The sequence below is a fragment of the Typopeltis vanoorti genome, chromosome 26 (assembly GCF_054136105.1).
Source record: "Typopeltis vanoorti isolate ZY-2024b chromosome 26, IOZ_Tvanoo_1.0, whole genome shotgun sequence".
In the NCBI taxonomy this organism is placed as follows: domain Eukaryota; kingdom Metazoa; phylum Arthropoda; class Arachnida; order Uropygi; family Thelyphonidae; genus Typopeltis; species Typopeltis vanoorti.
Genome location: NC_143574.1, coordinates 24,733,360 through 24,749,170, shown reverse-complemented (window position 1 = coordinate 24,749,170; position 15,811 = coordinate 24,733,360). Strand labels below are relative to the sequence as shown.

Genomic DNA, 15,811 nt, shown 5'->3' with positions numbered 1-15,811 from the left:
CTTCTATTCCTTTCTCTTTAGAAAATGCTTTGTCATCTTTAGAAAAGTTCCTCTTAAACCCCAGCAAAGGCTTTTCCTCCTTTCAAATGATTTGCTTCCTAGATATTTTCATAAGTTGATACTCGGGAGTACCTATGTCTCAGTACTGTCCTGTATGGATAGGGCTATTTGCTCTGCCGTTCATGCTTAGGCTTCCTCTAGATACTCCTGTTGTCTATTTTCATGCCATGGTAAAGCATGGCGGACTTGGTATCCCATCCCTCAGCTAGCTTATCCTATGCCTCCATTATAATAGAATTAAGAAATTAGAAATATCCACTTCTCAAATTTGCAGAGAAGCATTTCATTGTCCTATTATCCAGGAAGACCTTTGGTGTACTATAGGGTGGACCAAGTATCAAGGTCAACTGATAGAGATTACATCAGCAGAGCATAAGAAATGGCTTACATAGCTATATAGCTCTGTTGATGGTGCATCACTTTATGGATCTAATCTAGTTCCTCCCCAGCATCAATGGGTATGGGAAGGTACTAGACTCCTACCTGTTAACAAATTTATTGACTTAATCAGGGCTAGGATCAATGCCCTACCCAAAAGGGCCTGCACAACCTGTGGCCATGGAGGTGAAATAAGTTGTAGGGCAGGTTGTCATTACAGTGAAACCCTTTCTCATATTGCGCAATGTTGTTTTCGAATTCATGGTATTCAGGTGAAGCGGTCTGATGCCGTGGTCTCCATATTAAATAACCAGTTGAAAAAAAAACAAAGGTGGGAGACTGCGGTTGAACCGCACTATAGGACTACAGCTAGTATTAGAAAGCCCGATTTAATTGCAAAGAAGGGTGAAAAAGTTTTCGTTATTGATGCACAAATAGTGGGTAGTACTTGGCACCCACCTGTTGTCAGACATAGGAACAAGGTCTCATATTATGGGCAGAATATAGATCTTGCTTAACAGACTGAAGAGGAGTTTGGGGCACTCCTCATTTCACTAGTGCTACCATCTCCCTTCATGGTTTATGGTGCAATGAGAGTTACAAAGACTTGACTTCTATAGGCATTACTTCAGCAGACATTAAAATCTTGTCGCTTAGAGTTTTGCAGGGCATACTGGTAGCTTGATGCCGTCACCAACAAATGACTTCTAGAATACCTCGTGCTGGCATGGAATAGATCTTAATGTATTTTGGCTTCAGCCTTTCTGGCCTATTGGGGCAATGGCATTTGCTCTGGTAGACCATACTATGTAGCACTGCATTTCAGTGCGAAGATTTTTAAAATAAAATAAAACAAAATAATCAGTGGTGTATCACAAGGATCAGTCCTTGGTCCATTGTTATTCAATCTGTACAATAATGACATTGATTAAGGATTTGACAAGCAACATACAGCTATTTGATGATGATGCAAAGATAGGTAGGGTAATCAGGAATGCAGCTGATATGCAGTACTTGCAGAATAATTTGAATAGGCTGAAATTGTGGACATGTGAAAATGGCTGTCAGTTCAATGTTAGTAAATGTAAAGGCATGCACTTCAGTGTCATTAGATTCCAATATCATATTATATTTGTAGGATTATGTTAGAAGAAACTGATCAGGCTAAGAATCTTGGAGTTTTAGTAGATAGGAAATTGAAGTTCAAGGACCATACAGCAAAGATTGCAAATACAACTTGGAGGATAATTGCAAGGCTGAAACCAATTTTGACATGTAAAGATAAGGAAGTTTTAGTAGATAGGAAGTTGAAGTTCAAGGGCAATATAGCAAAGATTGCAATGCTGAAACCAACTTTGACATGTAAAGATAAGAAAGTCATTTTGCCTGTTTACAATGTTTTGATAAGACTTCTTGGACTACTGTGCACAGGTCTGGTCTCATGGTTTCCATTGTGATTCTAATTCAGTGGAGAGAGTGTAAAGGAGTGTTAAAAATAATATTAGGGCTGTGGAATAATGATTATGAAGCTAAATTGAGAATTTGTTGACTGCAAACACTAGCAAACAGGAATAAAGGAGTAATATGACTGAGACTTACTGAAAGGGTCACACAGGATTTGAACAGATGAATTTTTCATATTATGGAGGGTGGAGAAAGGACAAGAGGTCATCCTTGGAAGTTGAGAATGAATGCTGTCAAGCAGGTGGTGAGAGCTATATTTTTCTCTCAGGTGTATGACTGGAATGGATTGGATTGCAAGTTGTAATTCACACAACTTTGCAATCCATTGCCAAGTTGTATGAATGAATTCAAGAATAAGTATGACAGCTAGTGCAGGTAGAATGTGGCCTCCCTCAATGAGTCCTTGACTCCCTGGAGGGCTCTCTTAATAATAATAATAATATATAAGAAAAAAAAAAACTCTAAAATATTCAATATAAAGAAATTGCAATATGTTGTTTTATAGCAGAAGTGACTACATTATTACATGTTTTAAAATGAATTAACTTGCCTGTGTGTTTCAAATTTCCTTTACCATGGAAGGTTATTAATGGTGTAAAAAGAACATCCAATTCTGCATCAACACACTTCTCTTCAGACGATTTTATTTTTGGTTTTGTTACTTTGAAACCACGTGGCCTTCCCCGATGAGGTTTTTTAGTTTTCACTGTAGTTTCTTTTGGGATGAAAGATAAAATTTTTTCCACTTCAGAAATATTAACATCATGAATATCCTGACAAGAAAAATTGTTTTTAGTAAAAAAAAAAGAAAGTCACATATTTTAAAAAAAAAATCTACAGAGTATTAAACACTAAAATTTTTATCTTATACATTCAGCAGTTTTAAATAAGTAACCAGTTATTATCCTAAATTATAGCAAATTTTTAACAATAGATTATAATGATACTAACAGGTGTCTTAATAAGTTCTTGCTGGACTATAGAAGAACGGTTTCTCTGATTTTATGTAACCTGTAACATCAAATGGTGTGTTTTTGACATTGATATGATATATCTGTTTCCTTTTCGTGCATGCCTCATTTCCCATCACATCCCATGTGGTGCATCCACGACACATGTGTTATACTTGACTGATTCATGCTGTTATCCTCATCAAGGTAAGGAATTTGCTTACTTTTTTCTGTCTTGGAAAAAACAGTAAGCAAACTTACATTTATGGAAAATTTTATAAATGTCTGAAAATATATGAATAATTTTAGATATTTATATTTGAAACCATTCAGAATAAATTTCATAGACACCTGGTTTCTATTGCTGCTATTATTATTTGGATTTATGGCTGACACAATTAAGGCTTTGGGAATGGTACAGTTTGTCTGCTAATTGGATGTTTACTTTAGGTTTGACTGTTTCTAAGGATTAAAAACCTGAGTTTCTGGGTATCACCTCTCTATGAGATTAACTAACTCACCTTCAGATGAAATAAAAAAAAAAAAAAAAAAACTATTATAAAGGTTCTTCACATCCTTAAAGGGATTCAAACATCTTTCTCTGGTTTCTTTATTGGTGCATGCATGAATAGGTTTCAGAATCGAAGAATTGAAGGAATGTTTTAAATGATATAAAGGCCACTTTAATTTAATTATTCTTTAATTATGTTAAATTGTCTGTCACATGCATTATATATGGGAGAATGGAAGCAATGATAAACTTTGGCATTGAAGTATTGAAGTAAACTAGGAAGCTTTTCTTTTAGGCTTACACGGTGATCCGAATGCATTTCGTAAAATTATGGAGATAACTACCGTGTTTGAGTAAAGTTTAGTTTAATATAAGCTAAATCCACATTCGACGTTTCGGCCTTTATATCAAGTCATCTTCTGGAGCATATGTACTATATACAGAGAAACAAGCTGCACTACAATCTACATGGTTTGTTAAAGTTACTGACCAACTGTTACAACAATTATTGGCCTGACCTCTGGTGAAAAAAAAAAAAAAAAGAAAAAAAAAACCTTACTACATCAACGTTAGAGTCCTATTACTAATATTATCTATTGGTCGTAAAATTACATTGGGAGTAACAACAAGTCTATATATATATATATATATATATATACACACACACACACACACATATATATTAACACTATGATTATACATATAAATTCCAACCAGTTGGTATGGTTTCCAGTACTAGCTGAAGGTTGCCTAGAGTCCTGAAGTATGCTGGATACTAAATATTAAGTAGGCTGAATGTGTGCCATCCAGATTCTTGGAATTTTCATGCCACCATTATTGTTGATATTTGGGTGGTTTATCAGAATTTTGCAGGCTTCCTTAAATTTTCTTTCATACCAGGTTTTTGTATGGTGTAAAGAGCGGGTACTTTTCCAGTCGATTTGGTGTAAAGTGTTGAGAGTGTGATCTGAGAGGCCTGCTTCACCAAAATGGTTATATTATATGTCTTATGTGTTCTTTCTTAAATATAGGGATTGTATGTCCTGTTTCACCAATGTACAGTAAGTGACAGGTGCAGTAGATGCAATAAGCAGCAATCAAGTCATTGAAAGCTAATCAAGACATAATTATAACGAAATCAGATACAGGCAATGCCACTGTCGTCCTTGAAGGTCAATCCATCAGATGAATCAACTAGTGTCTGATAACAGCACCTATCAGCTGGTAAAGTATAACCCAACAAACAGGATAAAGAATAAAACAGAGAAATTACTTAAGGCCATCACTTCGTGGCCACCAGCCACAGTTAAAAAAACTTATACCCCATTACGCCTGCTCTCCCAGAATATGTGGTGTCCCAAAAGTACACACAAAATGTGTTGCTTCAACCTATTGTGGAAGGAATAGATAACCCTAATTACCACTTAGCCAAGAAATTAGTATCAACACTCAAGGAGTTGGTAGGTCATTCCCCCTCCTACATAAAGAACACACAACACTTTATAAACAAAATTAAAAACATAACAGTTGACAAAGATGACTTATTAGTCAGTTTCGACATTTCTGCCCTTTTCACAAACGTCCCAATCAATGACACAATTCTTCTCTTATGGAACAAATTTCCGCCCGACGTTACGGCCCTCTTTATCCATGTACTACGTTCCGGTTACTTCGTGTGGCAAAATAATTTTACCTACAAAAAGAAGGTACTGCTATGGGCTCACCACTATCCCCCTTCCCCAATTGTTAACTTTTATATGGAAAATTTTCAGTAAAGTGCTCTTGATTCCTCCACTCTAAAACCTACAGTGTGGCTTAGATATGTTGACGATGTGTTCGTTATCTGGCCAGATGGGCGACAAAAGCTAAACACGTTCCTTAGCCACCTGAACAAACAACATGAACGCATACAATTTACTATCGAAATTGAAAATCAGAACTCGCTCCCGTTCCTGGATACACTGATCACAAATCTTCCTTCAGCCAGTCTATCCTTCACGATCTACCGCAAACCAACACACACTGGCCAATACATACATGTAAATTCATATCACCACCACCCATCACAAAAATATGGAGTCATTAACACCCTTAAAACAGAGCTATAACAATTTGCTCTAACCAGCAAGCTCTGAAACAGGAACTAAAAATCATCAGTGACACATTTATAAATAATGGCTATAACAAAAATACTATTAATAAAGTACTTCATAAAACATCATCAAAAAAGAATCTAGATTACAGTAAAACCACAGCTATCCCATACATTAAAGGATTATCAGAAAAAATCAACAGAATCCTACACCATTATAATCTCAATGCCACCTTTAAACCACCTACAAAACTTAAAAACATATTCAACTCCTCTAAGGATCCTCTCCTCCCATTGGCACATCCTGGAGCTTATTGCATCCACTGCACCTGTAACTTACCATACATTGGTGAAACAGGACATACAATCTCTATATGTAAGAAAGAACACATAAGACACATTAAACATAACCATTTTGGTGAAACAGGCCTCTCAGATTATGCTCTCAACACCTTACACCAAATCGACTGGAAAAGCACCCTACAAAATTATTTCTTTACACCATACAAAACCTGGTATGAAAGAAAATTTAAGGAAGCCTGCGAAATTCTGATAAACCACCCAAATATCAACAATAATGGTGGCATGAAAATTCCAAGAATCTGGATGGTACACATTCAGCCTACTTAATATTTAGTATCCAGCATACTTCAGGACTCTAGGCAACCTTCAGCTAGTATTGGAAACCATTCCATACCAACTGGTTGGAATTTATATGTATAATCATAGTGTTAATATATATGTATATATATAGACTTGTTGTTGCTCCCAATGTAATTTTACAACCAATAGATAATATTAATAATAGGACTCTAGAGTTGATGTAGTAAGTTCTTTTTTTTTTTTTTTTTTTCACCAGAGGTCAGGCCAATAATTGTTGTAACAGCTGGTCAGTAACTTTAACAAACCATGTAGATTGTAGTGCAGCTTGTTTCTCTGTATACAGTACATATGCTCCAGAAGATGACTTGATATAAAGGTCGAAACGTCGAATGTGGATTTTGGTTTATATTAAACTAAACTTTTACTCAAACTCGGTAGTTGTCTCCATAATTTTCAAAAATGTAAAGTAGGAAGCAATGAAGTAAACTAGAGTTTCTTACTTTCATAACAATTTCCAATCATGATGCCTTTAAAGATTTTCATATTACTTTGAATTCATAATTTAAGATGGCTTATGTGCTATCAGCTAGGATTTTCATGGCACCTCTTTTGTGTAGGGCAATGATATGATATGATTCCATGCCTGTATTCACTTTCTTTTAATAGAGGCAGAGATAGAGACCAGCCCATTTATATCAGATAGCAATCATTTATCATCAAAGCTTGAGTTGAAATTTGATCCCAGGATATAACTAGTAGGTTAAGGTATTCTGTGAACAATTAGAGTTCTTGTGATCCCAGCCAAATTATAAAAATACCATCTGAAGAATGGTAGGGAGATCTGAATTTAAGGCACTGGTTGTGAAAGATATTGAATTATGGAATAATTATTTGTCAAATGAGGAAAAGGAATGAACTGTACTGTTGTCGCTTCTAAAGTTATGGACAGAATGGTCAGTGAGAGTATTTATGTACAACAGGAAAGGAGGAGGTAAAGTATAAGGCACTAGGGATGCTGCCATTGGAGGTGATATCTGAAAAAAGGAAGCCGTTCGGAGAGAAAACTGGCAATCCAATTGCAAAGAGTGGGTGGTAGACCATAAGATGGTAGTTTGGTAGGCTTTAATTAGTGCCAGGTTCCAATCCGATGTTCTGGAACTGTGGATCACGTGACAGAATCTCTATACTGTTGGTCATCAATAAAGTAGTGGAGCCTGTGGGGAATGAAGTTGGTAATTAAAGATCATCTCTATGATGCTTTTACCCTTTTCAAGATAATTAACAAACAAAATGCCTTTAAGCATCCCAAAACACCGACCATGACCTTTCCTGCTGATGGAACCTACTTTATCTTCTTTGGCGCCAAACAACCGGTTTCTGTCCACTTTTGACTGCTGTTTGGATTCTGGTGTGTAATGCTGGATCCAAGTCTCATCCACAGTAATATATCGACACACAAAATCAGTCTTATTCTTGTTAAAACACTCCAAGCACTGTTCAGTGATTTTCATGTGAGTGCGTTTTTGATCTGCTCTGAGCAAGTGCAGCACCCATCTTGTGCAAAGCTTTTTCATTCGCAATTCTTCATGCAAAATATATCCTACATATTCTTTTGAAATGCCTATAGTCTCAGCAATTTCACTCACTTTGACTTGCTGGTCATCCAATACCATAATCATGCACTTGATCAATGATTTCTATTGTTGTTACACTTTTTGTCATCCTTCACATGGATCATCTTCAAGGCTGGTTCGGCCACGTTTAAACTCAGCAGTCCATTTCTAAATTGTCGAAAATGAAGGAGAAGAGTGCCCATAAACTTTTATAAACTTCGAATTAATTTCTTTTGGGGTTAAACCTTCTTTTACAAAGAATTTTATAACTGCATGATACTCAATTTTATCCATTTCAAGGGATACACTTTTGCTTCAGATAGCTGTATAAAACAAACTACTTGATAGTTTGTTTTATACATCTGCTTTTAAAAGTGCAATTTTTCTTTCTCAATAATACTCATCTGTTCAGATGAGATGATATATAAGAAGTTTATATCGGCAAGATTATTTTTTTTAAGTTGGTACATGGATGCTCACTGACAGATGTACCAACTTAGAAAAAAAATATCTTGCCGATATAAACTTCGTATACACCTTCGTATAAACTTCCATCTCCAATCTTCTAAACTATAGCTAATAATCTTAAAAGAAATTCAACTTTCAGTTTCCTTCAATTTCTACACATTTCACTTTTCCCAATTACCAACTCAGATTTTTGTGTGCATATGCTAATAAATGTATGTGAAAACTTCACAAAAAAAAAGTATATACGTTCATTTCAGAAAGCTCAAACAATAATAAACCAAAAAATACCAATTCAACAAATAATTAATTAAAAGCACAATTCATTAACACACCAATTACTATAAAATCTTGAGAATAATATGTACTCGTATAATGCACCAAGGATGAATGATACACATGCTTAATTTAGACCAAAAGTTGAAGGTAAAAATTGAGGTTCATGTATACTATATGCATCATGCATATGGTTTCAGATATAGGTATATAATTTTAATCATGTTAAATGGATCTAATATAAATGCATAATCAAAAAGTTACTTAGCTAGTTTGTTATGTTTTATGGTATACTTCATCAGGAATATAATTATTTATCAATCTGAAAACATACAGGAGCAGAATGATTCATAAAACAAACTAATATTAACAGTATCACCATTAAAATGATAATTTAATATCACGCTGAGATGCCACATATGTACTTCATTGTTGACCTGTGCTGCATAATGCTCATCATGATCTGGTTTTGTGAATTCAGGTCTTGTGTTGTACAGTGGCCAAGGTTGCTTTAGGATAAGACCATGATTTTTATTATAATGAGTTACACGTGCCATTTCTGAGGCTTCTTGAAACTTAATTTATGTTACTTCCCTGATGTTTTTCCATTTATAATATGAAAAAAACAAACCTGCTTTTAAAAGCGCAATTTTTCTTTCTCAATAATACTCATCTGTTCTCTCATGCATATTACTCCTGAATAACCTGTTTGTCTGAACATAACATATGTCACGAGCATAGAAAATGTTATACGCATCTTGTGTCTTCAGAGGCATATGAGGCTGCTTGGGTGATCACAGCATCAGGAAAAGTTTTTTTACTGGAGTGAAAGGTGAAGTAGGTGTAAAATGGATGAATGAGGAGCTTAAGCATGAAATCTAGAAGAAGGTAATTTGGGGATGGTACAGGATGAATAATGGTAATAATCAGTTACATGAAGAGTATAAAGAACAAGCCAGGAGAGTGACTCAATTAGTAAGGAAAACAAAAGGGCAGTATGAGCAGAATTGGCAAATCAGGCAAAGAAAAACTCTAGGGAGTTTTTTTTAGATATGTGGCAAGTAGAAAGAAGAATGATCATGGCAAAATGATGTTAACGGATTAAAATGGTAGAATGGTAACTGCTACAGAAGACATTCTTGAAGTATTCAGTGAGCAATTTATAGGGGTGTTTCATCCTGATCAGGGTGGAATCATGAGCAACTTAAGTCTAGAGAACACAGGAGAGGATGGTTTAATTGCAAGTGAGCAGGAGGTATTCGAGGAAATAATACCCTTGATGTCAGTAAGGTGATAGGATTTGATGATATATAACCACACATCTTAAGGGAATTGGCAGTAGCATTGCCATGCCTGTTTAATAAGTCTTACAACTGCACAGGTTCCAAGGGAGCAGAAAGAAGGTAAAATTGTTCCACTGCATAACGGTAGTGATAAGGCTGTGGCTTCAAATTATAGGCAAAGCTGTATATCTAAAGTTGTGGTGAAAGTATTGGAGAGATTAGTGAGAAGTAGGATATAGAAATGAGTTGATAACAGCAGTATTCTTTGTGGTTATCAGCATGGGTTTGTTAAAGGGATATCATGTTTTACTAACTTACACATGTACTATAAGAAGGTGACAAATACCTTGGACAGAGCAGATGTATATACAATGATGTACTTGGTTTTGCAAAAGCCTTTGATTGACTGTCACACGAGAAGCTGTTAAATAAATTGAAACAGGTGAGATTGGATAACAGACTTTTGAGTTGGATCAGTGCCACAGTAGTGGTGTACCACAGGGGTCAGTTTTGGAACCATTGTTGTTCAATTTGTATTTAATGATATTGGGATGGGTTTAACTAGTGATCTGCAACTGTTTGCAGATGATGCAAAATTGGGGAGAGCAATGCAGAGTCAAGCAGATGTTATGGCCTTACAGGAGGACTTGAATAGATTGCATGAATGGGCAGATAAGTAGACCTATCAGTTCAATGTTGCAAAGTATGAGGTTTTGAGATTTGGTAAGCAATGATGGAATACAAAGTATGCACTTGATGGAGAAATTTTAAAAGAAGTAGAAGAGATGAGAGATCTGGGAGTGGTGGTGGAGAAAGACCTGAAATTCAGAGGGAATGCAGAGGACCCTGACATGTAGGAATAAAGAAGTTATGATGCCATTGTATAAGGTCCCGATCAGGCCTCATATGGATTATTGTGCAAGATTTAGTTGCCAGGTTTTCATGGTTTCAAGGATATGTTGGAAAGGGTCCAGAGAGAAAGCCTTGTTAATAGGAGGAAAGGAGAGGGGAGGGGAGGGGAGGAGGATTTGATTGAGACTTATAAGCTAGTAAGGGGTTGTTATCAGGTTGACATGGAAGAGATTTTTCATAGAATGGGAGGTAGAACAAGAGGCCATCACTGGAAACTGTATAAGGAGGAGTGAGCATGAGCAGATGGTTCTTTGTGTGAAGAGTGGTTGGCGAGTGGAATGCATTGCCTGTGAATGTGTTGAGAATGTAGACATTCACATCAGTTTTAAAGCATGATTGGATGAGCATTGTGTGCAGTAGTGTGTATACCTAACATGATGGGTCTCCATGGAGATCAGATGTTAATAATATAAAAATAATTTGCAAAGTTTCAATTTTTTTTGTTTGTTTGTTTGGATATTATTAATGGTATTAATTATTATTTAGAATGCAATAAGAATCTCTCTTATGTAACCTACCACATACACCATTTTATAATTACTAAACACTTAAAGATAGAGGGTGTGATACGAGAGTTAAACATGCATAAATACCCCCCCCCCAACAAAATGGAACAAATTTCACTTCTCGAGATTATTCAGAATTAATAATTTTGTTTGTCCAAAAGTATTTACATATCTTTATGTATATTTAGTCACAGTAATTAAGGAACAAGAATTTGTAAGGTTTATAAATGACTAGTTATATTGGTTTTAGTTTTATATTTACTTCATATTTGACATGCATGCATGCACAGTGATCTCTCAATTTTTCAACCTTCAAATAATCATGTCTTCAATTAACTAAGAATGTATTTTCTGGGACATTCTTATTCTTACAAATGAAACCAGAGTAATGAAAGCAAATGATGACTGCATAAAAAAGATAAGGATGAAACAGTAGATAGACCATTTTATGCAAGATTCCACAAATAAACTATAAACAAAGGTTGCAAAAGCTATACAATGAACTTGTGTAGGAAATGTGGTTTTGCAAATCCCCTAGGATCATCCTGAAAAAAAATTTTGAAAATGCAAATTTAGATATATTATGGAACTTTTACAATTCAGACAGATACCTAGAACAAAATAATACTAAAACAAAATGGTGCATGAAAAATTGATATAGGGTTCTGGAAAGTGAATTCATAGCAATACTAGAAGTAATATTAAGAGAACAATTTATGAAACATCAGAAAAGCTGCTGTCCAAACGTAACACCATTGGAACCCCAGAAAATGTCCTATTAAGAACAACTCGCATTTTACAGTAATATTTATTCAATTCCTAGGCTTGTGGATAAGGCCTGAATTAAATATAAATGCAAATAATACCCACCCACTCCTTCTGGGAAACGTCTGAGATGAAATTCAAATCCCTCTTGAAATTGAACTATCAGTAATCTCATGCATCCCTCCAAAATGCCCATGATGAGAACAAAGATGATTTACTCTTTTCTTCTCTGCAGTTTTCCACTGGTCTGAAGGGGTAAATCAAATTTATAAAAAAAAACGCAGTCCTTTGCTTTTACTGGGGGAGGGAGTCGCTTTTCCAGTTCTTTAACACGACTGCAACCAACTAAACTATCTTCCTTCTATATATCCACTTTTCAAACTAAATCCACTCTTTTTCTAATCAAAAACTACACCACTTCTACCACAAAACTGCTCTGAAACTAGGTCTTCTGAACTTAATTCCTGAAGGCTATTAATGCCCGTAAGCTATTTTTCCTTCGTATATTTAACTTCTAAATTTTAAATTATACTGCTCAGGTAGGCAACTCTAATATATTAACCTTGTTCACATATATATACACACACTCATCATTATATTTTTGACATGCACCCTTGGGGGTGTACAGGATATTATGATTCTGCGAGTAGTGCATGAAAAAAGTTACATCATTACTAACTTCCTATCGAAGTTAGTAACTGGGAGGCAACCTCCATGTAGCCTTTTAAGTAATGCAGAAAACCTACCAGGGCTTCTGACCTAATGTTCAATATTCACCTTGTTAAGTATCCACATGGATGCTGAATGAATTTGACAATTTGGGATTTAGCCATTTTAGTATGTATACCCACATGCAGTAGTACATGTGGCTACACATATCACAACCATGGCTCATACAGGTATAAAAGGAAACACATGCAATGGGAGCCAGACCCAGATGTAAAATACCAGGTTGAAGTGATGCAGAAGTCATTCTTTCCCATACGAGTTGCCAAAAGGTGTCACATTTTAAAAGGTACCAAGAATTACTGAAATAAATAGCCAAGATGCTTCACTTCGGTGATGCAAAATTATACAAATTAAGTGGATATTGAATCCAACATTATTTCAAAGCTGAATATATAGAAACTACAAAACTTTTTGTGCCAAATATAGAAACTATAAAAGTTTCGGTGGATCAAAGCATAAGCATAATTCTTGGTACCTTTTAAAATGTGACACCTTTTGGCAACTCGTATGGGAAAGAATGACTTCTGAATCACTTCAGCCTGGGTATTTTATATCTGGGTCTGGCTCCCGCTGACGAGACCTCAACAAAGGTCGAAACCGGTCTGGGTAGTGACCCTTTCCCATAATGCATAGCATCATACATGTCCGCAAGGAGATGTGCTTTGCGTTATGGAGAATACTAAGGAAAGTGATCAGAACTTACTCCACCTTTGACACAAGCCACCCCTGTCCTGAAAGGTTGCTTACGCTTGAATCCACCGAAACTTTTAATGTTTCTATATTCAGTATGAAACTCTCGTAGTTTCTATATATTCAACTTTGAAATAATGTTGGATTCAATATCCACTTAATTTGTATAATTTTGCATCGCCGATGTGAAGCCTCTTGGCTCTTTATTTCAGCAAATTATCAGCTGATTAGCAACTATATGCAGAAAACAAAATTTGCAAAAAACTTAAAATATTAATGTATATGTATTTAATTTTATTGGTGACTTAATGAAAGTTTTAGGGGAGAAAAAGGCAATGAGTCACTAGACTCTCTCGAAACCATGTGCTATAATAATGATACTTCCAGTACTTACAGATGATTTTTGTTTCTCAAGCATTGCAGCAATTCGTTTATGCACAGAATGATGAACTCTTTTTCGATAAAGTATAGTTTTCTTGGATTTCATTGTTCGTGCTAATGCTGGTGGTCTCTCATCTTCTGCCACTCCTATATTTGTAGAGGAGTCTAGGAAATGCTTATTATTCTGCTAAAAAAAAAAGAGGGGAGGGGAAGTACACACCACTAAATTATTAAGAGAATAAGAAAATTATACAGATAAATAATTATTTTATATACAGTATTAAGTTTTTGAAAAAAAAACATGATGTAGTTACTGGTTATTCACATTTGGCATTACTCAATGCCATATGGTCACCTTCATACCTTATACAATTTTTTGGGTGTGAAAAGAGAATCTGCAACCCTACCACTTTTTCTAGCCTTCTGCTAGAAAAAGTGGTAGGGTTACAGATTCTCTTTTCACACATAGTTAGTAAGACAATCACCAACCTTCATGCCCATGGTGGGATTCGAACTCAGAGCTTCTTTGCTGAAGAGCAGATATGCTAACCACTCGGCCAACTATGCAGCATAATATAAATAATTAATCAATAAACAAATCCTAGTAAACTACATATCAAAAGTCATGGTACTTGATTGACCAATAATTCCGTAAGTGATACATAAATTTGTTACTTATGGAATTATCGATCAATCAAGTATCATGGCTATTTTCGGTGGAAACAGTTAAGTTAAATAACAGACAGCTATAAGATGAATAATCAGGAAACAGTTATCAAGGAAAAGAAGGAGTAGCTATTAGCATTAAATGCAAAATATAATCTTGAATAACAAGTAATTTCAAGTAGGATGATACAGGATCATGTAGAATTAAAATAGATAACTGGACAATGATACTTATTTGCATCTAATATTCCAAAAGGTTATAAGAAAGAAGAGAAGAATTTTCTTGGATCACATGAACAAGGGCAGTTGACATATGGCATAAAAGAAAAGATGACTCTTGTTAGTTACCTAAACAGCTCAGTAGGAAATGAATACCAGACACACAGAAATGGTTTGAAAAAAGAACAAAATTAATAATGATGCAAGTACCTTCTGGCTTGCCATTCAGAAGGTGGGCTAGTCATTACAAATGGCATATTGCAACACTTACTGACTGGTATCATTGATAGACACATCTTTATACTGGTTATAAGAGTTGACAGTGGGATATAAAATAGACAATGATCGCCAGTTAGTTCTGAGCAGGACAGAAAATATTATCACTCCAACAAGACAAATATTATTATTATTATTATTACAATGGCACCTCCATGGAGTCCAAAGACTCACTGCAGGAGACCCAATCTATCATACCTCTCCTTGAACCCATTATCAGACAAAGCACTCACAACTGACTCTGGCAACATTCCACTCATCCATTCAACTCTCCAAGCAAAAAATCTGGTCCTCACACACCTACTAACTACATCATTATTTAACTTCCAGGGATGACCCCTAGCTCTGGTCCCTCTAGCCAAGTGCTAAAACATTTCCCCTACATCAATCCTATAAAATCCTTTCAGCAATTTAAATGTTTCTATCATATCTCCTCTTTTTTCTCCTATCAACCAATTTCTGCAATCCACACACAAACCCTCAATCTATCCTCATATGGAACATTTCACAGACCACTCAGCATCTTGGTCACTTGCCTATGAATCCTCTCCACCACTTCCTCATCCCCAAGAAACCCAGGAGATCAGACTTGAGCACAGTAATCCAGATGTGAATGTATCAAGGCCTTATAAAGTGTAATAACAACTTCCTTATCTCTACTTATTAATGTGTTCTTCAATAGCCAGGTAAGCTTATGGGCTATTTTAGCAATATGTCCTCTAAACTTTACCTCTCTGTCTACTACCACCCCTAAATCTCTAGCTTCACCTACTTCCTGGAGTACATTACATTTTTCCACATTAAACTGAAACCGATTATCTTCTGCCCATACTGACAGCCTATTTAAATCATCCTGCAAACACTCCACATTGTCTTGATTAACTATTACTCTATCTAATTTTGCAGCATCAATAAACAACTGAATATTTCCTTTCAGGTTATTTCCTATATCATTTAGGACATAGCCAATGA

The 15,811-nt window shown here is 35.5% G+C and overlaps 1 protein-coding gene across 3 annotated transcripts in view; it reads right to left on the bottom strand.

Annotated features, from left to right (window-relative positions):
- Pbp95 (proximal sequence element A Pbp95) overlaps positions 1-15,811 on the bottom strand; it is a 353,207-nt gene that overhangs the window by 60,331 nt on the left and 277,065 nt on the right. For 2 of the 3 annotated variants that reach the window (XM_090414954.1, XM_090414956.1), the window contains exons 16-17: positions 13,692-13,862; positions 2,453-2,675 (exon numbers count right to left, since the gene is read on the bottom strand). In XM_090414954.1, coding sequence (XP_090271080.1) covers positions 2,453-2,675; positions 13,692-13,862 — 394 coding nt within the window. Of the gene's footprint in view, positions 1-2,452; positions 2,676-13,691; positions 13,866-15,811 lie in introns of all 3 variants that reach the window. The other variant, XM_090414955.1, reaches the window with a different exon arrangement.